Source organism: Procambarus clarkii, chromosome 31, assembly GCF_040958095.1.
Source record: "Procambarus clarkii isolate CNS0578487 chromosome 31, FALCON_Pclarkii_2.0, whole genome shotgun sequence".
NCBI classification, from domain to species: Eukaryota; Metazoa; Arthropoda; class Malacostraca; order Decapoda; family Cambaridae; genus Procambarus; species Procambarus clarkii.
Genome location: NC_091180.1, coordinates 13,000,357 through 13,027,630, shown reverse-complemented (window position 1 = coordinate 13,027,630; position 27,274 = coordinate 13,000,357). Strand labels below are relative to the sequence as shown.

General features: G+C 54.2%; 1 protein-coding gene across 1 annotated transcript in view; it reads right to left on the bottom strand.

Annotated features, from left to right (window-relative positions):
- The window catches only part of loaf (lost and found), a gene marked incomplete in the record, with an annotated part of 419,589 nt that extends 404,787 nt beyond the window's left edge, over window positions 1-14,802 (bottom strand). Inside the window, 1 exon segment of the mRNA XM_069334146.1 lies at window positions 14,216-14,802. Coding sequence (XP_069190247.1) covers window positions 14,216-14,330 — 115 coding nt within the window.
- Window positions 14,803-27,274: the final 12,472 nt, after the last annotated feature.

Genomic DNA, 27,274 nt, shown 5'->3' with positions numbered 1-27,274 from the left:
TCCCACGAACACAGGGGACCCACGAACATTGTGGTCCCACGAACATTGTGGTCCCACGAGCATTGTGGTCCCACGAGCATTGTGGTCCCACGAGCATTATGGTCCTACAAACACAGGGGCCCCACGAGCATTGTGGCCCCACGAGCATTGTGGCCCCACGAGCATTGTGGTCCCACGAGCATTGTGGCCTCACGAGCATTGTGGCCCCACGAGCATTGTGGCCCCACGAGCATTGTGGCCCCACGAGCATTGTGGTCCCACGAGCATTGTGGCCCCACGAGCATTGTGGCCCCACGAGCATTGTGGCCCCACGAGCATTGTGGCCCCACGAGCATTTTGGTCCCACGAGCATTGTGGCCCCACGAGCATTGTGGTCCCACGAGCATTGTGGTCCCACGAGCATTGTGGTCCCACGAGCATTGTGGCCCCAAGAGCATTGTGGTCCCACGAGTATTGTGGTCCCAGGAGCATTGTGGTCCCACGAGCATTGTGGCCCCACGAGCATTGTGGTCCCACGAGCATTGTGGTCCCACGAGCATTGTGGTCCCACGAGCATTGTGGTCCCACGAGCATTGTGGTCCCAAGAGCATTGTGGTCCCACGAGCATTGTGGTCCCACGAGCATTTTGGCCCCACGAACATTGTGGTCCCACGAGCATTGTGGTCCCACGAGCATTTTGGCCCCACGAGCATTGTGGCCCCACGAGCATTGTGGTCCCACGAACACAGGGGACCCACGAACATTGTGGTCCCACGAACATTGTGGTCCCACGAGCATTGTGGTCCCACGAGCATTGTGGTCCCACGAGCATTATGGTCCTACAAACACAGGGGCCCCACGAGCATTGTGGCCCCACGAGCATTGTGGCCCCACGAGCATTGTGGTCCCACGAGCATTGTGGCCCCACGAGCATTGTGCCCCACGAGCATTGTGACCCCACGAGCATTGTGGCCCCACGAGCATTGTGGTCCCACGAGCATTGTGGCCCCACGAGCATTGTGGCCCCACGAGCATTGTGGCCCCACGAGCATTGTGGCCCCACGAGCATTGTGGTCCCACGAGCATTGTGGCCCCACGAGCATTGTGGTCCCACGAGCATTGTGATCCCACGAACACAGGGGATCCACGAGCATTGTGGCCCCACGAACATTGTGGTCCCACGAGCATTGTGGTCCCACGAGCATTTTGGCCCCACGAGCATTGTGGCCCCACGAGCATTGTGGTCCCACGAACACAGGGGACCCACGAACATTGTGGTCCCATGAACATTGTGGTCCCACGAGCATTGTGGTCCCACGAGCATTGTGGTCTCACGAGCATTATGGTCCTACAAACACAGGGGCCCCACGAGCATTGTGGCCCCACGAGCATTGTGGCCCCACGAGCATTGTGGTCCCACGAGCATTGTGGCCCCACGAGCATTGTGGCCCCACGAGCATTGTGACCCCACGAGCATTGTGGCCCCACGAGCATTGTGGTCCCACGAGCATTGTGGCCCCACGAGCATTGTGGCCCCACGAGCATTGTGGCCCCACGAGCATTGTGGCCCCACGAGCATTGTGGTCCCACGAGCATTGTGGCCCCACGAGCATTGTGGTCCCACGAGCATTGTGGTCCCACAAGCATTGTGGTCCCACGAGCATTGTGGTCCCACGAGCATTGTGGTCCCAAGAGCATTGTGGTCCCACGAGTATTGTGGTCCCAGGAGCATTGTGGTCCCACGAGCATTGTGGCCCCACGAGCATTGTGGCCCCACGAGCATTGTGGTCCCACGAGCATTGTGGCCCCACGAGCATTGTGTTCCCACGAGCATTGTGGTCCCACGAGCATTGTGGTCCCACGAGCTTTGTGGTCCCACGAGCATTGTGGTCCCAAGAGCATTGTGGTCCCACGAGCATTGTGGTCCCACGAGCATTGTGGTCCTACGAACACAGGTGCCCCACGAGCATTGTGGTCTCACCAGCATTGTAGTCCCACGAGCATTATGGTCTCACCAGCATTGTGGTCCCACGAGCATTGTGGTCCCACGAGCATTGTGGTCTCACCAACATTGTGGTCCCACGAGCATTGTGGCCCCACGAGCATTGTGGTCCCAGGAGCATTGTGGTCCCACGAGCATTGTGGCCCCACGAGCATTGTGGCCCCACGAGCATTGTGGTCCCACGAGCATTGTGGTCCCACGAGCATTGTGGTCCCACGAGCATTGTGGCCCCACGAGCATTGTGGTCACACGAGCATTGTGGCCCCACGAGCATTGTGGTCCCACGAACATTGTGGTCCCACGAACATTGTGGTCCCACGAGCATTGTGGCCCCATGAGCATTGTGGCCCCACGAGCATTGTGGTCCCACGAGCATTGTGGCCCCTCGAGAAGTGTGGTCTCACGAGCATTGTGGTCCCACGAACACAAGGGCCCCACGAGCATTGTGGTCCCACGAACACAGGGGCCCCACGAGCATTGTGGTCCCACGAGCATTGTGGCCCCACGAGCATTGTGGTTCCACGAGCATTGTGGTCCCACGAGCATTGTGGTCCCACGAGCATTGTGGTCCCACGAGCATTGTGGTCCCACGAGCATTGTGGTCCCACGAGCATTGTGGTCCCACGAGCATTGTGGTCCCACGAGCATTGTGGTCCTACGAACACAGGTGCCCCACGAGCATTGTGGTCTCACCAGCATTGTAGTACCACGAGCATTATGGTCTCACCAGCATTGTGGTCCCACGAGCATTGTGGTCCCACGAGCATTGTGGTCTCACCAACATTGTGGCCCCACGAGCATTGTGGTCCCACGAGCATTGTGGTCCCACGAGCATTGTGGTCCCACGAGCATTGTGGTCCCACGAGCATTGTGGTCCCACGAGCATTGTGGTCCCACGAGCATTGTGGTCCCACGAGCTTTGTGATCCCACGAACACAGGGGATCCACGAGCATTGTGGCCCCACGAACATTGTGGTCCCACGAGCATTGTGGTCCCACGAGCATTTTGGCCCCACGAGCATTGTGGCCCCACGAGCATTGTGGTCCCACGAACACAGGGGACCCACGAACATTGTGGTCCCACGAACATTGTGGCCCCACGAGCATTGTGGCCCCACGAGCATTGTGGCCCCACGAGCATTGTGGTCCCACGAGCATTGTGGCCCCACGAGCATTGTGGCCCCACGAGCATTGTGGCCCCACGAGCATTGTGGCCCCACGAGCTTTGTGGCCCCACGAGCATTGTGGTCCCACGAGCATTGTGGCCCCACGAGCATTGTGGCCCCACGAGCATTGTGGCCCCACGAGCATTGTGGCCCCACGAGCATTGTGGTCCCACGAGCATTGTGGCCCCACGAGCATTGTGGTCCCACGAGCATTGTGGTCCCACGAGCATTGTGGTCCCACGAGCATTGTGGCCCCAAGAGCATTGTGGTCCCACGAGTATTGTGGTCCCAGGAGCATTGTGGTCCCACGAGCATTGTGGCCCCACGAGCATTGTGGTCCCACGAGCATTGTGGTCCCACGAGCATTGTGGTCCCACGAGCATTGTGGTCCCACGAGCATTGTGGTCCCAAGAGCATTGTGGTCCCACGAGCATTGTGGTCCCACGAGCATTTTGGCCCCACGAACATTGTGGTCCCACGAGCATTGTGGTCCCACGAGCATTTTGGCCCCACGAGCATTGTGGCCCCACGAGCATTGTGGTCCCACGAACACAGGGGACCCACGAACATTGTGGTCCCACGAACATTGTGGTCCCACGAGCATTGTGGTCCCACGAGCATTGTGGTCCCACGAGCAATATGGTCCTACAAACACAGGGGCCCCACGAGCATTGTGGCCCAACGAGCATTGTGGCCCCACGAGCATTGTGGTCCCACGAGCATTGTGGCCCCACGAGCATTGTGGCCCCACGAGCATTGTGACCCCACGAGCATTGTGGCCCCACGAGCATTGTGGTCCCACGAGCATTGTGGCCCCACGAGCATTGTGGCCCCACGAGCATTGTGGCCCCACGAGCCTTGTGGCCCCACGAGCATTGTGGTCCCACGAGCATTGTGGCCCCACGAGCATTGTGGTCCCACGAGCATTGTGATCCCACGAACACAGGGGATCCACGAGCATTGTGGCCCCACGAGCATTGTGGTCCCACGAGCATTGTGGTCTCACCAGCATTGTAGTCCCACGAGCATTATGGTCTCACCAGCATTGTAGTCCCACGAGCATTGTGGCCCCACGAGCATTATGGTCCCACGAGCATTGTGATCCCACGAACACAGGGGATCCACGAGCATTGTGGTCCCACGAGCATTGTGGTCCCACGAGCATTGTGGTCTCACCAGCATTGTAGTCCCACGAGCATTATGGTCTCACCAGCATTGTAGTCCCACGAGCATTATGGTCTCACCAACATTGTGGCCCCACGAGCATTGTGGCCCCACGAGCATTGTGGCCCCACGAGCATTGTGGTCCCACGAGCATTGTGGCCCCACGAGCATTGTGGTCCCACGAGCATTGTGATCCCACGAACACAGGGGATCCACGAGCATTGTGGCCCCACGAGCATTGTGGCCCCACGAGCATTGTGGTCCCACGAGCATTGTGGTCCCACGAGCATTGTGGTCTCACCAACATTGTGGCCCCACGAGCATTGTGGTCCCACGAGCATTGTGGTCCCACGAGCATTGTGGTCCCACGAGCATTGTGGCCCCACGAGCATTGTGGTCACACGAGCATTGTGGCCCCACGAGCATTGTGGTCCCACGAACATTGTGGTCCCACGAACATTGTGGTCCCACGAGCATTGTGGCCCCATGAGCATTGTGGCCCCACGAGCATTGTGGTCCCACGAGCATTGTGGTCCCACGAGCATTGTGGTCCCACGAGCATTGTGGCCCCACGAGCATTGTGGTCCCACGAGCATTGTGGCCCCACAAGTATTGTGGTCCCACGAACATTGTGGTCCCACGAACATTGTGGTCCCACGAGCATTGTGGCCCGACGAGCATTGTGGCCCCACGAGCATTGTGGTCCCACGAGCATTGTGGTCCCACGAGCATTGTGGTCCCACGAGCATTGTGGCCCCACGAGCGTTGTGGTTTCACGAGCGTTGTGGTCCCACGAGCATTGTGGTCCCACGAGCATTGTGTCCTCACGAGCATTGTGGTCTTACGAGCATTGTGGCCCCACGAGCATTGTGGTCCCACGAACATTGTGGTCCCACGAGCATTGTGGTCCCACGAGCATTGTGGCCCCATGAGCATTGTGACCCCACGAGCATTGTGGTCCCACGAGCATTGTGGTCCCACGAGCATTGTGGTCCCACGAGCATTGTGGTCCCACGAGCATTGTGGTCCCACGAGCATTGTGGTCCCACGAGCATTGTGGTCCCACGAGCATTGTGGTCCCACGAGCATTGTGGTCCCACGAGCTTTGTGATCCCACGAACACAGGGGATCCACGAGCATTGTGGCCCCACGAACATTGTGGTCCCACGAGCATTGTGGTCCCACGAGCATTTTGGCCCCACGAGCATTGTGGCCCCACGAGCATTGTGGTCCCACGAACACAGGGGACCCACGAACATTGTGGTCCCACGAACATTGTGGCCCCACGAGCATTGTGGCCCCACGAGCATTGTGGCCCCACGAGCATTGTGGTCCCACGAGCATTGTGGCCCCACGAGCATTGTGGCCCCACGAGCATTGTGGCCCCACGAGCATTGGGGCCCCACGAGCTTTGTGGCCCCACGAGCATTGTGGTCCCACGAGCATTGTGGCCCCACGAGCATTGTGGCCCCACGAGCATTGTGGCCCCACGAGCATTGTGGCCCCACGAGCATTGTGGTCCCACGAGCATTGTGGCCCCACGAGCATTGTGGTCCCACGAGCATTGTGGTCCCACGAGCATTGTGGTCCCACGAGCATTGTGGCCCCAAGAGCATTGTGGTCCCACGAGTATTGTGGTCCCAGGAGCATTGTGGTCCCACGAGCATTGTGGCCCCACGAGCATTGTGGTCCCACGAGCATTGTGGTCCCACGAGCATTGTGGTCCCACGAGCATTGTGGTCCCACGAGCATTGTGGTCCCAAGAGCATTGTGGTCCCACGAGCATTGTGGTCCCACGAGCATTTTGGCCCCACGAACATTGTGGTCCCACGAGCATTGTGGTCCCACGAGCATTTTGGCCCCACGAGCATTGTGGCCCCACGAGCATTGTGGTCCCACGAACACAGGGGACCCACGAACATTGTGGTCCCACGAACATTGTGGTCCCACGAGCATTGTGGTCCCACGAGCATTGTGGTCCCACGAGCAATATGGTCCTACAAACACAGGGGCCCCACGAGCATTGTGGCCCAACGAGCATTGTGGCCCCACGAGCATTGTGGTCCCACGAGCATTGTGGCCCCACGAGCATTGTGGCCCCACGAGCATTGTGACCCCACGAGCATTGTGGCCCCACGAGCATTGTGGTCCCACGAGCATTGTGGCCCCACGAGCATTGTGGCCCCACGAGCATTGTGGCCCCACGAGCCTTGTGGCCCCACGAGCATTGTGGTCCCACGAGCATTGTGGCCCCACGAGCATTGTGGTCCCACGAGCATTGTGATCCCACGAACACAGGGGATCCACGAGCATTGTGGCCCCACGAGCATTGTGGTCCCACGAGCATTGTGGTCTCACCAGCATTGTAGTCCCACGAGCATTATGGTCTCACCAGCATTGTAGTCCCACGAGCATTGTGGCCCCACGAGCATTATGGTCCCACGAGCATTGTGATCCCACGAACACAGGGGATCCACGAGCATTGTGGCCCCACGAGCATTGTGGTCCCACGAGCATTGTGGTCTCACCAGCATTGTAGTCCCACGAGCATTATGGTCTCACCAGCATTGTAGTCCCACGAGCATTATGGTCTCACCAACATTGTGGCCCCACGAGCATTGTGGCCCCACGAGCATTGTGGCCCCACGAGCATTGTGGTCCCACGAGCATTGTGGCCCCACGAGCATTGTGGTCCCACGAGCATTGTGATCCCACGAACACAGGGGATCCACGAGCATTGTGGCCCCACGAGCATTGTGGCCCCACGAGCATTGTGGTCCCACGAGCATTGTGGTCCCACGAGCATTGTGGTCTCACCAACATTGTGGCCCCACGAGCATTGTGGTCCCACGAGCATTGTGGTCCCACGAGCATTGTGGTCCCACGAGCATTGTGGCCCCACGAGCATTGTGGTCACACGAGCATTGTGGCCCCACGAGCATTGTGGTCCCACGAACATTGTGGTCCCACGAACATTGTGGTCCCACGAGCATTGTGGCCCCATGAGCATTGTGGCCCCACGAGCATTGTGGTCCCACGAGCATTGTGGTCCCACGAGCATTGTGGTCCCACGAGCATTGTGGCCCCACGAGCATTGTGGTCCCACGAGCATTGTGGCCCCACAAGTATTGTGGTCCCACGAACATTGTGGTCCCACGAACATTGTGGTCCCACGAGCATTGTGGCCCGACGAGCATTGTGGCCCCACGAGCATTGTGGTCCCACGAGCATTGTGGTCCCACGAGCATTGTGGTCCCACGAGCATTGTGGCCCCACGAGCGTTGTGGTTTCACGAGCGTTGTGGTCCCACGAGCATTGTGGTCCCACGAGCATTGTGTCCTCACGAGCATTGTGGTCTTACGAGCATTGTGGCCCCACGAGCATTGTGGTCCCACGAACATTGTGGTCCCACGAGCATTGTGGTCCCACGAGCATTGTGGCCCCATGAGCATTGTGACCCCACGAGCATTGTGGTCCCACGAGCATTGTGGTCCCACGAGCATTGTGGTCCCACGAGCATTGTGGCCCCACGAGCATTGTGGTCCCACGAGGATTATGGCCCCACGAGCATTGTGGTCCCACGAGCATTGTGGTCTCACGAGCATTGTGGTCCCACGAGCATTGTATCCCCACGAGCATTGTATCCCCACGAGCATTGTGGTCCCACGAGCATTGTGGTCCCACGAGCATTGTTTCCCCACGAGCATTGTGGTCCCACGAGCATTGTGGTCCCACGAGCATTGTATCCCCACGAGCATTGTTGTCCCACGAGCATTGTGGTCCCACGAGCATTTTGGTCCCACGAACATTGTGGTCCCACGAGCATTGTAGTCCCACGACAATTGTGGTCCCACGAGCATTGTGGTCCCACGAGCATTGTATCCCCACGAGCATTGTATCCCCACGAGCATTGTGGTCCCACGAGCATTGTGGCCCCACGAGCATTGTGGTCCCACGAGCATTGTATCCCCACGAGCATTGTGGTCCCACGAGCATTGTATCCCCACGACCATTGTGGCCCCACGAGCATTGTTGTCTCACGAGCATTTTGGTCCCACGAGCATTGTGGCCCCACGAGCATTGTGGCCCCACGAGCATTGTGGTCCTACGAGCATTGTGGCCCCACGAGCATTGTGGCCCCACGAGCATTGTGGCCCCACGAGCATTGTGGCCCCACGAGCATTGTGGTCCTACGAGCATTGTGGCCCCACGAGCATTGTGTCCTCACGAGCATTGTGGCCCCACGAGCTTTGTGGTCCCACGAGCATTGTGTCCCCACTAGCATTGTGGCCCCACGAGCATTGTGGTCCTACGAGCATTGTGGCCCCACGAGCATTGTGGCCCCACGAGCTTTGTGGTCCCACGAGCATTGTGTCCCCACTAGCATTGTGGCCCCACGAGCATTGTGGCCCCACGAGCATTGTGGCCCCACGAGCATTGTGGCCCCACGAGCATTGTGTCCCCACAAGCACTGTGGTCCCACGAGCATTGTGGCCTCACAAGCATTGTGGTCCCACGAGCATTGTGGCCCCACGAGCATTGTGTCCTCACGAGCATTGTGGCCCCACGAGCTTTGTGGTCTCACGAGCATTGTATCCCCACGAGCATTGTGGCCCCACGAGCATTGTGTCCCCACGAGCATTGTGGCCCCACGAGCATTGTGGTACTACGAGCATTGTGGCCCCACGAGCATTGTGTCCTCACGAGCATTGTGGCCCCACGAGCATTTTGTCCCCACGAGCATTGTGGCCCCACGAGCATTGTGGCCCCACGAGAATTGTGGTCCTACGAGCATTGTGGCCCCACGAGCATTGTGTCCTCACGAGCATTGTGGCCCCACGAGCATTGTGGCCCCACGAGCATTGTGTCCCACGAGCATTGTGGTCCCACGAGCATTGTGGTACTACGAGCATTGTGGCCCCATGAACTTTGTGGCCCCACGAGCATTGTGTCCTCACGAGCATTGTGGCCCCATGAGCTTTGTGGCCCCACGAGCATTGTGGTCCCACGAGCATTGTGGTCCCACGAGCATTGTGTCCTCACGAGCATTGTGTCCTCACGAGCATTGTGGCCCCACGAGCATTGTGGTCCCACGAACACAGGGGCCCCACGAGCATTATGGCCCCACGAACACAGGGGCCCACCGAGCATTATGGCCCCACGAACACATGGGCCCCACGAGCATTGTGGCCCCACGAACACAGGGGCCCCACGAGCATTGTGGCCCGGCGAACACAGGGGCCCACCGAGCATTAGGGGCCCCCACAAGCACAGGGGCCCCCCACGAGCACAGGGGCCCCCACGAGCACTGTGGCCCCCACGAGCACAGGCGCACCACGAGCACATGGGCCCCCACGAGTATTGGGGCCCCACGAGCATTGTGGCCCACTCGAGCACGGGGTCCCCCACGAGCTCAGGGCCCCCACGAGCCCTGTGGCCCCTACGAGTATTGTGGCCTCCACGAGCACAGAGGCCCCCTCACGAGCATTGGGGCCCCCACGAGCACAGATGCCCCCAGGAACACAAGGGGCCCACGCAAGCACAGGGGGGGGGGCCCCACGGGCATTGGGGCCCCGTGAGAATTGTGGTCCCCACGAACAAAGGGGGGCCCCCACGAGCATTGGGGCCCCTACGAGCACAGGGGCCCCACGAGCATTTGGGCCTCCACGAGCACAGACGCCCCCACGAGCACAGGGGCCCCCATGAGCACAGGATCCCTACGAGCACAGGGGCCCCACGAGCACAGGGGGCCCCCATGAGCACAGGGGGGCCCCCACGAGCACAGGGGCCCCACGAGCACAGGAGCCTTACGAGCACAGGGTCCCCCACGAGCACAGGGGCCCCCACGAGCACAGGGGCCCCACGAGCACAGGAGCCCTACGAGCACAGGGGCCCCCACGAGCATTGGGGCCTCCACGAGCACAGGGGGCCCCCACGAGCACAGGGGGCCCCCACGAGCACAGGGGGCCCCCACGAGCACAGGGGGCCCCCACGATCACAGGGTCCCACGAGCAATGGAGCCCCTCGAGCACAGGGGGCCCCCACGAGCACATGGGCCCCACAAGCATAAGGGGCCCCACAAGCACAGGGACCCCCACGAGTACAGGGGCCCCCACGAGCACAGGGGCCCCCACGAGCACAGGGGCCCCAACAAGCACAGGGGCCCCTCGAGCACAGGGGCCTCCACGAGCACAGGGGGCCCCCACGAGCACAGGGCCCCCACGAGCACAGGGGCTCCCACGAGCACAGGGGCCCCAACGAGCACAGGGGCCCCAACGAGCACAGGGGCCCCAACGAGCGCAGGGGCCCCTCGAGCACAGGGGCCCTCCACGAGAAAAGGGGTCCCACGAGCACATGGGCCCCATGAGCATTGGGGTCCCCACAAGCACAGGGGCCCACACGAGTACAGGGGCCCTCACGAGCATATGGGCTTCACGAGCACTGGGGCCCCCCCACGAGCACAGGAGCCCTACGAGCACATTGGCCCCACGAGCACAGGGAGCCCCCACGAGCACAGGGGGCTCCCACGAGCACAGGGGGCTCCCACGAGCACAAGAGCCCCCCACGAGCATAAGGGCAACCTGAGCACAGGGGGCCTCCCACGAGCTTAGGGACCCCACGAGCACAGGAGGCCCCGCGAGCACAGGGGGCCCCCACGTTTATAGGGCCCCACGAGCACAGGGGCCCCACGAGCATAGGGGCCCACGAGCACATGGACCCCACGAGCATTGGGGCTCCATGCATATAGGGGCCCCACGAGCACAGGGTCCCCACGAGCATAGGAGCCCGTACGACCAAAGGGGTCCCACGAGTATTAGGGCCCCCACGAGCGCAGCGGGCCCACGAGCACAAGGGCCCCCACGAGCATAGGGGCCTCCACGAGCACAGGGGCCCCCCCTCGAGCATGGGGGCCCCCACGAGCACAGGGGCCCCCACGAGCACAGGGGCCCCCACGAGCTTAGGCCGACGAGCACAGGGGCCCCACGAGCACAGGGACCCCCACGGGCATTGGGGCCCCACGAGCATAGGGTCCCCCACGAGCACTGAGGCCCCACGAGCATTGGGGGCCCCACGAGCATAGAGTCCCCCACGAGCATAGGGTCCCCCACGAGCATTGAGGCCCCACGAGCATTGGGGCCCCACGAGTATAGAACATGTTAATTATAGAAACAGAATGTTTAAATATTTAGGTCTGGATGCAAGCACACTTATATAATATAACCCTACGTCCTGGTCTGGGACTAAATACTGAATATTTAAGATAAGTATTTCGAGGTGAATGCAGGAATGAAACATAATGTTTTGATTGAAGCAGAAAAGAGGAAGAGAACTGCAGAGGTGAAGGAGAAAATAGGAAAACTTCCAAAATTAACATCTTGGCCCAACACAAGTGCAACGACGGCCACTTATACTATTCTTTATATCATCCACATCCGCATCCACTCCTGCAATGTCAGCCACTAGTACTGTTCCTTCAGGTATAGCATCCACATCAACATCCACTACTGCTACCAATCATCCAGTTTCAGCAGACATACCATCATTGCCTGTTGCTGCAGCTGGTGACAATTGACACGAGGAAATACCCAAATCTGTAACAGTAAAAGAGTTTGCAATCCAAGAGACTGATCCAGGACTACGGAACATTAATGACACTAACACAATAGATCACTGGAGTCATAGTGGGCCCTCATCATGTTAGTATGATGGTAGCTACCTTTCAAACTCTCGTAGAGTGTAAAAAACAGCTGGAGTAGAGAATATGAAGGCAAGGTATTTATCAAACAATGTGTTCAAACGTGAACTGCGGAATGGCCAGTTTGTAAAACGTGAACGGCTACTCTATTCACCATCCCAAGGTCGTTTGTACTGCTTTACATGTCGCCTATTGTCCAAGAAAGCACCTCCCTTTGCTACATGGGGGGTTCAATGACTGGCAGCACAGCAATGTTATTGTAGAATATGAAAATAGAGAAGAACATCGACAGTCTTACAGAACATCGAACATCGAACATCTTACAGCATATTTGATAAGGCATAAAGAAACTGTAAGTGTAGATTCTTCATTACTTGAGCAACACCGCTCAGAGCAGGAATATTGGCATCAAGTGTTGACACGTATGATGTCTGTAATTCGCGCCCTTGCCTCTAGAGGTTTACGATTTCGTGGAGAAAATCAGATTGTTGGGTCAGCAAACATAGGGAACTATTTAGGTACACTGGAGCTGCTGAGTGAGTTTAACCCTTTCTTGGAAGATCATCTCAAAATGTATGAAAATCATGGAAAATGGAATCCGTCATATTTATCTGCAAATATTTGAGAGGAATTAATTTAATTAATGGGACAACAGGTTCTTTATACTATTCTTGAAGTAAGAGTCAAAGTATTATTCATTAAGAATAGATTCCACTCCAGATATCACACACAGATCAAACTGACATTTACTGTCCGATACATTAAAGGCTCTGAGACTGTCGAATGTTTCTTAATGTTCATCCCATATTTTCACATGGAGCAATGGATCTAACCCTGTCGTGGATTTTCTTAATGAGAACAAAATTCCCCTATCAAACTGACGTGGTCAGTTATACGATAATGCCTCAGATATGTCTGGACGATATACTGGATTACAAGCACGGATTCATCAACTCAATGAGTTTGCCATCTATGTCCCCTGTGCTGGACACAGCCTGAACATGGTGGGAGTAAAAGCATCAGTGTTGTCTACAGACTGTCAAATTATTTTACTTTGTTCAGCATCTATATTCATTTCTGCTGGATCTACTCATCGCTGGAATGTATTGACATCATCTTTAGGAAAAGATTTTGTGGTCAAGCGTCGGTTTGACACGATGGTCAGCACATTTTGATGCTGTTCATGTTCTGTGTGGTGGGTTTCGTGAAAATAAAACGTGCACTGGGTTCTCTATTCGATGCCAATGAAGAACAAGTGAATACAAGGCGAGAGGCAGAAGGATTGAGCAAAAAAATTTAAAACCTGGAAACAATCTTTCTTACAATTCTTTGAATCATTTGCTAGAAAGTTTGAACAAAGCAAACAAGGTCCTGCAATTAAAAGATGTGAACATCCTTGTTGCCACGAATCTTCTTGAGTCTATGAAAACCTTTCTTCAGGAAACTAGAGACAAACTTAGGGGGTAGAAATAGCCTAAACTACCCTATCGCTTTGGGATGTATTTTCTTGTCTCAATAAACACACTTAAACTTAAGACAAATTTAGTAAATATGAATTCAAAGCCAGGAGTATGTGTCCAGATACAGATTACAGTGATGGGTAAAAAACAAGAACGAAAACGAAGTGTGCGTCTTAGTAGATATGATGGCTCAGCAGAAGAGGTACCTCTCATTAAAACCGAAAAATTCAAGATGAACTTATAGCTAGTTTTTTATCTACACTGTGTAATCTTTCATATAAAATAGGGTAGCAGCACATTGCTGTGTATACCTAAATTCGTTAATAAAAAAATAGACACTAATCTTTGCACTTACAAAAATAATAAGCAATTCTCTAAAATAAATGCCGCAAATGCTTGTTATAATAACAGGTTCGTAGTAATTTCATACTGTGCCATGTAATCTGTGTAGCTTGTTGAGTATTATTGTGTTTTTCAAGCCTTGTGTATTGTTTAATGTTTATCATGTTGATTAGTTGCTACACTACAGCATATTTTTAATGGTTTAACGCCAGTTTTGTTGAAGTGCCAATAAAATAAATATATGTTTAATATTATCGACCATTTACTTGTTATTGCTGTGAGTGGTTGTTGATAGGGGCCCCAACACACTGGCTGGCCCAGGGGCCCATAATGCTGTTAACACACCCCTGCTTAGATGGTCTTCGTTTTCTGAAAGAAATTTGTAATACAAAAGTCTGTAACTTACATAGATTGTTGGCGTTGGAAGCGGCCAGGGCGAATCTTGTAGCAATGAGTAGAGTGAGGTAGAATTTAGCCTTGAACCAAAAGATGGCCCCGCGGCCTATTGAATCGTGTTCCATGTTTCACTAGTTTGTGTCCGCTGTCCTCATCACACCAGTAGCCTCACGACCCGACTAGCGGGCCAAAACACAGTAAATATATATATATGTATATATCCTACAAGAACAAGGTGGATCCTAAGTCTTGATAATTATCACCACCCTTCTCGATCACCCATGTTTGTGTGTGTCCGGACTGGCCTTGTGCCCCTCGCTCTCTCTAGGGCGTCGTGGTCAGCGGGCAGGTCAGTGCCATGTAGGAGGAGGGAGCACAGGTTGTGGAGGACACACCCTCCGATGCTCCACTCGCAAGGTATATGAGTGAGGCCGCTACATCCACCACCAGCGTCCGCGCCTGGCAAACCTATCCACATTTGCTCCTAGGGCCTTTTCCCTGCCTCCAGTTACTGGCACTCAAACCCTTCATATCCTTCATCTGGACCAAATTCATTAATCATTTACATTTTTTCCCCTCATTTAGGACATGCTTGTGGCCTGTTTATGAGGGGAAAGTTAGAGTGAGGGGAGTAAGAGAGAGGGGTGGGGGAAAAAGCCGCCAATATCTAGACAGCTTCGAACAGGGTGCTATTGATCATGTGATGCGCGCGCAAGCCGCAGCCCTCTCTCGGTCACTCCCTACACTACTACAATGGTAACTCTTGTCCGTAGAACTCGACGCTCCTATTTAAAACTACCGCTAATCAATAATTTGCTTGCCGTGTAACCCACCGTTGCCCCTCCTCCTCTCCCCTCCCCTCCAGTGATTGCATGATACATCGCCTGACGAACAACCGACAAGCGAACCGGTCCGCCCGGCTGCCAACCGGAGTGTCTCGCCCCGAAAACCAACCGCCCTATCCCGCCCGTCAACCGACCGATTGTACCGCTCAGCAACCGACTGAATTACATCGTCCGACAACCGACCGGCTTGTCCTCCTGGACAACCGATCGAATTGTTATCCGTCCGACATACGACCCACTTTGTATCGGCCGACATCCGACAAAATTGTCCCCCGCCTAACATACGACCAGCTTCTCCAGCCCGACTATCGACAAACTAATCCCGCCCGACAACCGACCGAATTGTGCCGGGTCCGACAATTGACCCAGACGCTGCCCGACGACTCCTCACACTCCATGTTCCATGGAGTGATGGTGTCCTTCACCCCCAACCCCCCCCCCCCCCCCCCTTCCACACACACACACACACACACTCGGCCACACACTAAGATCAATGGTCATTATTTATTGCGTAAACAGCTCGCTCGGTCAGACCTATTTCGGTCTTGTCGATTGTTAACACGTGCACACAACGATGGTTGTGTGTCTTGAGAGAGAGAGAGAGAGAGAGAGAGAGAGAGAGAGAGAGAGAGAGAGAGAGAGAGAGAGAGAGAGAGAGAGAGAGAGAGAGAGAGAGAGAGAGAGAGACAGACAGAGAGACAGACAGAGAGAGAGACAGAGAGAGAGACAGAGAGAGAGAGAGAGAGAGAGAGAGAGAGAGAGAGAGAGAGAGAGAGAGAGAGAGAGAGAGAGAGAGAGAGAGAGAGAGAGAGAGAGAGAGAGAGAGAGAGAGAGAGACAGAGAGAGACCGAGAGAGAGAGACAGACAGACAGACAGACAGACAGACAGACAGACAGACAGACAGACAGACAGACAGACAGACAGACAGACAGACAGACACACACACACACACACACACACACACACACACACACACACACACACACACACACACACACACACACACACACACATACATACATGCTGGCTGGGAGACATGATAACCACCTACAAAATTCTCAGGGGAATTGACAGGGTGGACAAAGACAAACTCTTCAGCACGGGTGGGACACGAACAAGGGGACACAGGTGGAAACTTAGTACCCACATGAGCCACAGAGACGTTAGAAAGATTTTTTTCAGTGTCAGAGTAGTTAATAAATGGAATGAATTAGGCAGTGATGTGGTGGAGGCTGACTCCATACACAGTTTCAAATGTAGATGTGATAGAGCCCAGTAGGCTCAGGAATCTGTACACCAGTTGATTGACAGTTGAGAGGCGGGACCAAAGAGCCAAAGCTCAACCCCCGCAAGCACAATTAGGTGAGTACAATTAGGTGAGTACACACACACACACACACATACACATACACACACACACACACACACACACACACACACACACACACACACACACACACACACACACACACACACTTGTATACCATGCAAGGTGATGGAGAAGATCGTGAGAAAAAACCTGGTAACACATCTGGAGAGAAGGGACTTCGTGACAAATCGCCAACATGGATTCAGGGAGGGTAAATCTTGCCTTACAGGCTTGATAGAATTCTACGATCAGGTGACACAGATTAAGCAAGAAAGAGAGGGCTGGGCGGACTGCATTTTCTTGGATTGTCGGAAAGCCTTTGACACAGTACCGCATAAGAGGCTGGTACATAAGCTGGAGAGACAGGCAGGTGTAGCTGGTAAGGTGCTCCAGTGGATAAGGGAGTATCTAAGCAATAGGAAGCAGAGAGTTACGGTGAGGGGTGAGACCTCCGATTGGCGTGAAGTCACCAGTGGAGTCCCACAGGGCTCTGTACTCGGTCCTATCTTGTTTCTGATATATGTAAATGATCTCCCGGAGGGTATCGATTCATTTCTCTCAATGTTTGCGGACGATGCTAAAATTATGAGAAGGATTAAAACAGAAGAGGACTGTTTGAGGCTTCAAGAAGACCTAGACAAGCTGAAGGAATGGTCGAACAAATGGTTGTTAGAGTTTAACCCAACCAAATGTAATGTAATGAAGATAGGTGTAGGGAGCAGGAGGCCAGATACAAGGTATCATCTGGGAGAGGAAATTCTTCAGGAGTCAGAGAAGGAAAAAGACTTGGGGGTTGATATCACGCCAGACCTGTCTCCTGCAGCACATATCAAGCGGATAACATCAGCGGCATATGCCAGGCTGGCCAACATACGAACGGCATTCAGAAACTTGTGTAAAGAATCATTCAGAACTTTGTATACCACATATGTCAGGCCAATCCTGGAGTATGCAGCCCCAGCATGGAGTCCATATCTAGTCAAGGATAAGACTAAACTGGAAAAGGTTCAAAGGTTTGCCACCAGACTAGTACCCGAGCTGAGAGGTATGAGCTACGAGGAGAGACTACGGGAATTAAACCTCACTTCGCTGGAAGACAGAAGAGTTAGGGGGGACATGATCACCACATTCAAGATTCTGAAGGGGATTGATAGGGTAGATAAAGACAGTCTATTTAACACAAGGGGAACACGCACAAGGGGACACAGGTGGAAACTGAGTGCCCAAATGAGCCACAGAGATATTAGAAAGAACTTTTTTAGTGTCAGAGTGGTTGACAAATGGAATGCATTAGGAAGTGATGTGGTGGAGGCTGACTCCATACACAGTTTCAAGTGTAGATATGATAGAGCCCGATAGGCTCATGAATCTGTACACCTGTTGATTGACGGTTGAGAGGCGGGACCAAAGAGCCAGAGCTCAACCCCCGCAAACACAACTAGGTGAGTACAACTAGGTGAGTACACACACACACACACACACACACACACACACACACACACACACACACACACACACACACACACACACACACACACACACACACACACACACAGCGAGCGAACGAGAGAGAGAGCGAGAGAGAGAGACAGACAGAGAGAGAGAGAGAGACAGAGAGAGAGAGAGAGAGAGAGAGAGAGAGAGAGAGAGAGAGAGAGAGAGAGAGAGAGAGAGAGAGAGAGAGAGAGAGAGAGAGAGAGAGAGAGAGAGAGAGAGAGAGAGAGAGAGACACACATACAGTAACACAGTAACGGTGTTGCTTCTGGCTCTTGTGTGATGTAGGTGTTCCGGTATTATATTGACTCCCAAGGACCTGTTTCCCGGCCAGGTGAACAAAACCATCAGGTAAAAGGAAACATGCCTAACAGATACGGTGGGGTTAGTCAACTGTTGTGGGTTGCATCCTGGTGGAGACCAGTACATTAGCCTGAGTACACGCTTCCCGTTCCTGAGAACTGGAATTTTATATTTCATTATTCTTTCTCGGTTCATGATTCCCATTGATTTCTCGCCTCATGATTCCCATTGATTACGATAAGCTGATTTTTTTTCATATTTACATTTGGTCATTTAAACATTATTCAGGTGATATCTTTCTGTCATTTGCAGAATTACTTCACCTGAAGAAACACTTTCTCCATTTGCCATTATTTTTTAGGATATTTTCCAGCTTTGCTTATCAGTGGCCTCATTAAATATCCATTTATATAACTACATATTTAATGACTGTATCATGATCGACTGTATATTTTTTAATAAAATTATTATATTATTTACAACTTCGGCGAGTATTCGGTTAAATAGGTTTATAACCCTATGGGTGAAAAAGCATCACCTGTTTCCCGACCTACATTGTGAATCGCTGAGCTTGAAGCTGTTGCCCCGTGTATGTTTATCATGTGTCGTCTGGAGTAATATCCTGCAACTTGTTCAGCACTTTCAAGAATTCAGTGAGATCAGCTTTATCGTGTCTGGTTTGCACTGTTTTTAGAACTGTGGCGCTCAACCGTTCATGGTATTACTCTCGGCTTAGTTTTGGGATGATTTTTGTGCTCCGTGTTCAACTTTTCCCAAGGCAGATATATCCTTTATTAAGATTGACTCGGGATATCAAAGAGATATTTATGTCTGGTGTGGTGAGTGTGTGTTCTATTACAACAGTCCAGGAGGAGCTTTAGAACAGGATTTGCACTTAAGAAAAGGGTTTGCACTTTATATATGTAATTGACACAAGAGAATATATGGAGTGAATTTATGTTTTGCATGTTCTGGGATTTAAACAGGGAAGCTGTGTGTTGTTTGAAGGCAGAGTTTGTTATTGTCCTGATTGCAGATTTTTGCTGGGCTGGATGGATGTGGTACGCAGAGGTTGAACCCCAACCACAGATAACATAAGAAAGATAGGGATAGATAAGTGCATAATAACGTGTGGATTGGCCAGAAATTAAGGCAGTAATTGTTAATGTGGCAATATCGAGGCACGCTGAGGGGAGAGTCGTGAGGTAGGTGGTCCGCCCTGCGGTACCTGAAGCCTGGGGCTCCACGCGCGTGAAAAATAGTCTTTGTGCCCTCCCTACCCAAGGTCGTGGTTTGTGTGCGCGACTAGTGTGTTTACACGAGAGACTGCCAGGACACCCCATATAGTGCCCCTACACTAAGTGTAGTGTGAGTGTAAACCTTGTGCCTTGTAGGTGTCTATATGTACATGTGTGTATAGGGCAGAGTGCAGTGTTGAAGACATACCGCCCAACAACACATGAAGTGAGCCGCAGCAAATAGATGGTTGTTGACACGAGGAGTAAGACTTCGAGACAACAAGTGACCATGGCTGGTGTACCCGGGAACCATAACGGCCCCCCGGCGTAAGCCCCCGTCCCCGCCAGGGGCCCCTGGGTGCTGATCCCCACCCGGGGCTCTCTGGTGAGGATCCCAACCCGGGGCCCTCCGGTGAGGATCCCAACCCGGGGCCCTCCAACAGTACTGGTACAGGTGTATCTACTACAGGAGACGATGGTTTCTGCCCAGTCCAAAGCAGACAGCAGGAGACGGGACAGGTTACAGCGACAGGATGAACAGCAACAGCAGCAGCAACCTCAACAACAACGACAAGACGAAGACAGTGAGTGGCACACCCTAATCTTTCCTGCAATGGGATTGACAGCAGCAGAGAAGTACAGATGAATTATTGAGGCCGCCCGCGCCCACAGAGCAAAGTATCGTATAGAGAGCAGGTGTGTAGGTGGCAATGTTAGTGCACGGGTGCAGGGTTACCGTGCCCTGAAGTACTTCACAGAGACCAGTATCAAGTATCAAGGTAAGGATGTTAAATTGTTGGAAGCAAACCCACAGACAAGACAAACTAAAATTATAATTAAGAACTATAGTATTCATGTTGACGTGGAATATCTCAAGGACCATGAACAGATTGTTTGGGTCGCGCGCAACACTGGACCAGGGGGACTGCCCAAAAATCAAGCAATTGCTATGTGGAAGGGAGACCTGCCCCAAGTCATTCAAATACCAGGCATGAGGGCATGCAAAGTGGAGAGGTATATTGGCAGCCCGTCCTTGTGTGGCAACTGTCAACGGTGGGATCACAGAACGTGGCAATGTGATCGCCCAATTAGGTGTGGGTGTTGCAGTGGCTCTCACGACACCAAGCAGTGTCTGGACAAGCTTAAACCGGGTGGGGGTGGCGGGGTAATACCTAAATGTGCCAACTGCAAGCAACCCCACCATGCCTGGAGCAGGTATTGCAGCGCGAGGCCTGCATGGCGGGGCTCGAAACCACCGAATCAAATCGCAGGTGGACCAGTGAACAGGAGCGGGAATGGCTCCGTTAACAGTACCACAGCAAGCCAGGGTCCAGTTCAGGGACCAGCCCAGGGTCCAGTTCAGGGACCAGCCCAGGGTCCAGTTCAGGGACCAGCCCAGGGTCCAGTTCAGAGACCAGCCCAGGGTCCAGTTCAGGGACCAGCCCAGGGTCCAGTTCAGGGATCAGCCCAGGGTCCAGTTCAGGGACCAGCCCAGGGTCCAGTTCAGGGACCAGCCCAGGGTCCAGTTCAGGGACCAGCCCAGGGTCCAGTTCAGGGACCAGCCCAGGGTCCAGCTCAGAGACCAGCCCAGGGTACAGTTCAGGGAACAGCCCAGGGTCCAGCTCAGGGACCAGCCCAGGTTCCAGCTCAGGGACCAGCCCAGGGTACAGTTCAGGGACCAGCTCAGGGAACAGTTCAGGGACCAGCCCAGGGTTCAGTTCAGGGACCAGCCCAGGGTTCAGTTCAGGGACCAGCCCAGGTTACAGTTCAGGGACCAGCCCAGGGTCCAGCTCAGGGACCAGCCCAGGGTACAGCTCAGGGACCAGCCCAGGGTCCAGCTCAGGGACCAGCCCAGGGTACAGTTCAGGGACCAGCCCAGGGTACAGTTCAGGGACCAGCCCAGGGTTCAGTTCAGGGACCAGCCCAGGGTCCAGCTCAGGGACCAGCCCAGGGTACAGTTCAGGGACCAGCCCAGGGTACAGTTCAGGGACCAACCCAGGGTCCAGCTCAGGGACCAGCCCAGGGTACAGTTCAGGGACCAGCCCAGGGTCCAGCTCAGGGACCAGCCCAGGGTCCAGTTCAGGGACCAGCCCAGGGTTCAGTTCAGGGACCAGCCCAGGGTACAGCTCAGGGACCAGCCCAGGGTACAGTTCAGGGACCAGCCCAGGGTACAGTTCAGGGACCAGCCCAGGGTCCAGCTCAGAAACTAGCCCAGGGTACAGTTCAGGGACCAGCCCAGGGTCCAGCTCAGGGACCAGCCCAGGGTGCAGTTCAGGGACCAGCCCAGGGTCCAGCTCAGGGACCAGCCCAGGGTCCAGTTCAGGGACCAGCCCAGGGTCCAGTTCAGGGACCAGCCCAGGGTCCAGTTCAGGGACCAGCCCAGGGTCCAGTTCAGGGACCAGCCCAGGGTCCAGTTCAGGGACCAGCCCAGGGTCCAGTTCAGGGACCAGCCCAGGGTCCAGTTCAGGGACCAGCCCAGGGTCCAGTTCAGGGACCAGCCCAGGGTCCAGTTCAGGGACCAGCCCAGGGTCCAGCTCAGGGACCAGCCCAGGGTACAGTTCAGGGACCAGCCCAGGGTCCAGTTCAGGGACCAGCTCAGGGTACAGTTCAGGGACCAGCCCAGGGTTCAGTTCAGGGACCAGCCCAGGTTCCAGCTCAGGGACCAGCCCAGGGTACAGTTCAGGGACCAGCTCAGGGTACAGTTCAGGGACCAGCCCAGGGTTCAGTTCAGGGACCAGCCCAGGGTTCAGTTCAGGGACCAGCCCAGGGTTCAGTTCAGGGACCAGCCCAGGGTCCAGTTCAGGGACCAGCCCAGGGTCCAGCTCAGGGACCAGCCCAGGGTACAGTTCAGGGACCAGCCCAGGGTCCAGCTCAGGGACCAGCCCAGGTTCCAGCTAAGGGACCAGCCCAGGGTACAGTTCAGGGACCAGCTCAGGGTACAGTTCAGGGACCAGCTCAGGGTACAGTTCAGGGACCAGCCCAGGGTTCAGTTCAGGGACCAGCCCAGGGTTCAGTTCAGGGACCAGCCCAGGGTACAGTTCAGGGACCAGCCCAGGGTACAGTTCAGGGACCAGCCCAGGGTCCAGCTCAGGGACCAGCCCAGGGTACAGCTCAGGGACCTGCCCAGGGTCCAGCTCAGGGACCAGCCCAGGGTACAGTTCAGGGACCAGCCCAGGGTACAGTTCAGGGACCAGCCCAGGGTTCAGTTCAGGGACCAGCCCAGGGTCCAGCTCAGGGACCAGCCCAGGGTACAGTTCAGGGACCAGCCCAGGGTACAGTTCAGGGACCAGCCCAGGGTCCAGCTCAGGGACCAGCCCAGGGTACAGTTCAGGGACCAGCCCAGGGTCCAGCTCAGGGACCAGCCCAGGGTCCAGTTCAGGGACCAGCCCAGGGTTCAGTTCAGGGACCAGCCCAGGGTCCAGCTCAGGGACCAGCCCAGGGTACAGTTCAGGGACCAGCCCAGGGTACAGTTCAGGGACCAGCCCAGGGTCCAGCTCAGAAACTAGCCCAGGGTACAGTTCAGGGACCAGCCCAGGGTCCAGCTCAGGGACCAGCCCAGGGTACAGTTCAGGGACCAGCCCAGGGTCCAGCTCAGGGACCAGCCCAGGGTCCAGCTCAGGGACCAGCCCAGGGTACAGTTCAGGGACCAGCCCAGGGTACAGTTCAGGGACCAGCCCAGGGTTCAGTTCAGGGACCAGCCCAGGGTCTAGCTCAGGGACCAGCCCAGGGTACAGTTCAGGGACCAGCCCAGGGTACAGTTCAGGGACCAGCCCAGGGTCCAGCTCAGGGACCAGCCCAGGGTACAGTTCAGGGACCAGCCCAGGGTCCAGCTCAGGGACCAGCCCAGGGTCCATTTCAGGGACCAGCCCAGGGTCCAGCTCAGGGACCAGCCCAGGGTACAGTTCAGGGACCAGCCCAGGGTCCAGCTCAGGGACCAGCCCAGGGTCCAGCTCAGGGACCAGCCCAGGGTACAGTTCAGGGACCAGCCCAGGGTTCAGTTCAGGGACCAGCCCAGGGTCCAGCTCAGGGACCAGCCCAGGGTACAGTTCAGGGACCAGCCCAGGGTCCAGCTTAGGGACCAGCCCAGGGTACAGTTCAGGAACCAGCCCAGGGTCCAGCTCAGGGACCAGCCCAGGGTACAGTTCAGGGACCAGCCCAGGGTCCAGCTCACAGTAGACCGACAACAGTCTGGGGTAGTGATCACTCAGTGAACAGGGGAACCCACGGTGGGGTGGGGGGGAATCAGGCGTGGGGCAGGGGCGGTGTAGCCAGCCACCACCGCTCCCCCATCCCTGAGGCCTTCCCGCCTCTTTCCCCTCCAGGGAACCCACCCACCCATACCTCAATCTCTCCCCACTGTGTCACACCACCACCACCACCTAACCTCCAAACCCATACCAATGAATCAGACCCCTCCACTGCCTCCCCCTCCAGGCACTCCTGACCCCCAGGAGAATCCGCATGATAAGAGCTCATCCAGTCGTCCACCAAATACTGCAAAAGCAGATTAAGAAGACTCAGGAACAAATCCTCCAAATCCTGCAACGGCAGAGTCCATCAAGTGGAGGTCCTGCAAGCCAGAGCCTCGTGTAAGATGATGCAACACATACTGCCGAGGTCCGTCAGCAGACACAACCAGGACACCAGCACATCAGTGCACACAGTAACACCAGTGCACACAGTGACGCCAGTGCACACAGTAACACCAGTGCACACAGTAACACCAGTGCACACAGTAACACCAGTGCACACAGTAACACCAGTACACACAGTAACACCAGTGCACACAGTAACACCAGTACACACAGTAACACCAGTGCACACAGTAACACCAGTACACACAGTAACACCAGTGCACACAGTGACACCAGTGCACACAGTAACGCCAGTACACACAGTAACACCAAACACCGTGGAATACACGATGACACATGTGAACATAATAATTACACACGTGCAGCTGATGACAAACAACCTCAAAATGGATAATCACAATGAACAACATCTCACTATACTGCAATGGAACTGTAATGGAGTTCGCAATAGAATTAATGACATCATACAGTACGTCCGTGAACACCAAACTGACGTCATAGTGCTACAGGAGACGATGGTAGGTGATGACTTCAACCCAAGGTTCAGCGGTTATCGCAAGTTCTCCCTGCCCTCTGGGGAAAGAAAACGGGGTCTCATCACTTTTGTAAATAACAACATTCCCGCACAGACTATATTGATGACCTGCACATGGGGGATGAGTTTGAATCACTGGGAGTAACCCTTTACTTAAACAATAATGCCCTACATATGATCAACCTATATGTGCCACAGAGTAAACTTGACCTTGACACACTGCCTGAATTTGTTAATGAAGAACCTACCCTGCTGGTTGGTGACATGAATGCCAGACACCCACACTTTGGTGCCAACTGTCATCAGCCCAATGTCAATGGACGGAAACTCTTTGTCAGGGGAAATGAAAACCTTAGAGTCCTGGGTGATGAACAGCCAACTCACATCAGAGGAGGGAGATTAGACTATGCTCTCCTGCTGAATGCACAGGACACGGATGCCAGTACACACATCGTGCACAGTTTATGTAGTGACCATTGGGCACTGATTACCACCGTCGACATGAGCAAGAGAAGGAAAGAGACAAATAAAAGAAAAAGGTTATCACTCGGACCAGATATGAGGCCGAACTTCATAAACAGGATGAGTGACTGGTTCACGGAATACCAAATCCCAGAAGACATTGACACATTTGTTGATGACCTTAATCACCAAATTCAGAGCTGTCTAAGAGTTCCGCGCCGTACGCCTGGGCGAAGTAACCCTCAGAGGAAGAAAATAAAATGGTATGAGAATGATTACATAAAGATACTTAACGCAAATGTACGAGACATGAGTAGAGAGTACCGGAGACATCCCACTGAGAGTAACCAAGAGTTGTTTAAAACTGTGTGTCAAGTAGCCAGGGAGGAGAAGATTAAAGAGCGGGAAAGACAATGGCTTGAGTTCACTAGCTCTATTGGACGGGAAACATCTGCAAGACAAGTGTGGGCAAAAATTCAGATAGCTAAGGGGGGCAGAGCCCGGCCTGCGGCTCACAAAGACCCCCAGGGTAAGGCTGAGGAACTAATTCACAAGTGGAGTGATGCAGCATCCTCCTCCTCCCTTCCTGCAGAAATCAGCAGGGAACAGCTCCTGCGACATGATGACAGAAGAATTAGGATAACAAGAGCACTGTCTAGTGATGACGAATATGGGGAACCAATCACAGCTCAGGAAGTAAGGGGCGCTATGAAAAAAGGTAAAAGTACAGCACCTGGTGAAGATGGCGTCACCTACGACATACTCAATGCACTGTGTGAAGTGTCTGGGAATCCACTACTCCACCTGTTTAACAAGTCATTCCTAAGTGGAGTGTTGCCCACACAATGGAAACACGCAATAATTGTTCCCATACCGAAGCCTAATGACCCTGGTAATTACAGACCTGTCAGTCTCGTGTCATGCACTTGCAAGATGCTTGAAAGGATCATCCTAAACCGACTGTTGCACAAAATAGGCAGGTTAGGGGAGGGGGTCAATGGATTTGTTAAAGGACGGAGCATAGCAAATTGTATAGTTAATTACTTGGCTAATGATACGGCTAGGTACTCTGTATTTGTTGACATCAATTAAAGGAGCCTTCGACAAACCACAGGGGATTGCGATCCTAGACGAGCTTGCATGCATGGGTGTCAAGGGGAGACTCATGAAATGGGTTGAAGACTACCTCACAGGAAGGAAAGCCAAGGTTTGCTTCAATGGAGCAGTCTCCAGAACAATGAATATGGAACTCGGGACCCCCCAAGGCGGAGTCTTAAACCCTACACTATTCAATGTATTTATGAACGCCATTGCGAGTATTGATTTTCCGGAAGGAACACAACAAGTGGGATATGCAGATGATGTCCTAATACAAGCTCCCACCTTGGGAAAAATTGAACAGTCCATTGAACTCCTTGGAAGGAAGTGTATTGAGCTCGGTTTCACTCTCTCCACAAACAAGACGAAGGCATACTCCCATCACAGGCGGAGAGCAAATGAAGAACTGCAAATTAATGGTGTAACACTTGAATGGGTTGACCACTATCGGTATCTTGGTGTCACTGTCGGCTCTAACAAGGGGAAGAAAGAGGAGCTCAATCAACTCATAGGAACATGCAAAAGTCGACTCAGGGCACTGAAAGCTATGACCTGGAATGGACATGGAGCCTCTATTGCCGTGCTTAAAATGATGTACACAGCCTATGTGCGCTCCGTCATAGACTATGCCGCACCAGTTCTGTGCACCTACTCCCAAAGCGATATGAAAAGGCTTGAAAGCATTCAAAATGAAGCCATGACAATCATTCTTGGAGTTCCAAGAACTGCCAAAACGACTAATCTACGAGAGGAATTGTCCCTTCCCAGTGTTAAAAGCAGAATTCAGGAGCTGAATGCTAAGCTTGCAATTAGGATAGCCAGAGATCCCCATTTCAATGATATTGCTAAGAAAAAACTGAGCTCTGTGCTACTTTCAGGGGGAAACAGGAGAAGCAAAAAATGGCATCACAGATCACTCTGCAACCTCGAAGAGCTTCACCTGCTTGAGCAAGCCCGTGAGCTCCTGCCTGTAGAGAGGTTATCTCCCTGGGAGGATGACTCATGCAAGATCATCATCAATGAAATGGCAATGAAAAAATCCAACATGTTACCACAAGAAATGAGGCACAAGTATCTCGAGGAAATTTATAAAGAAGCCAGAGATGAACTAGATCAAATCTACACTGACG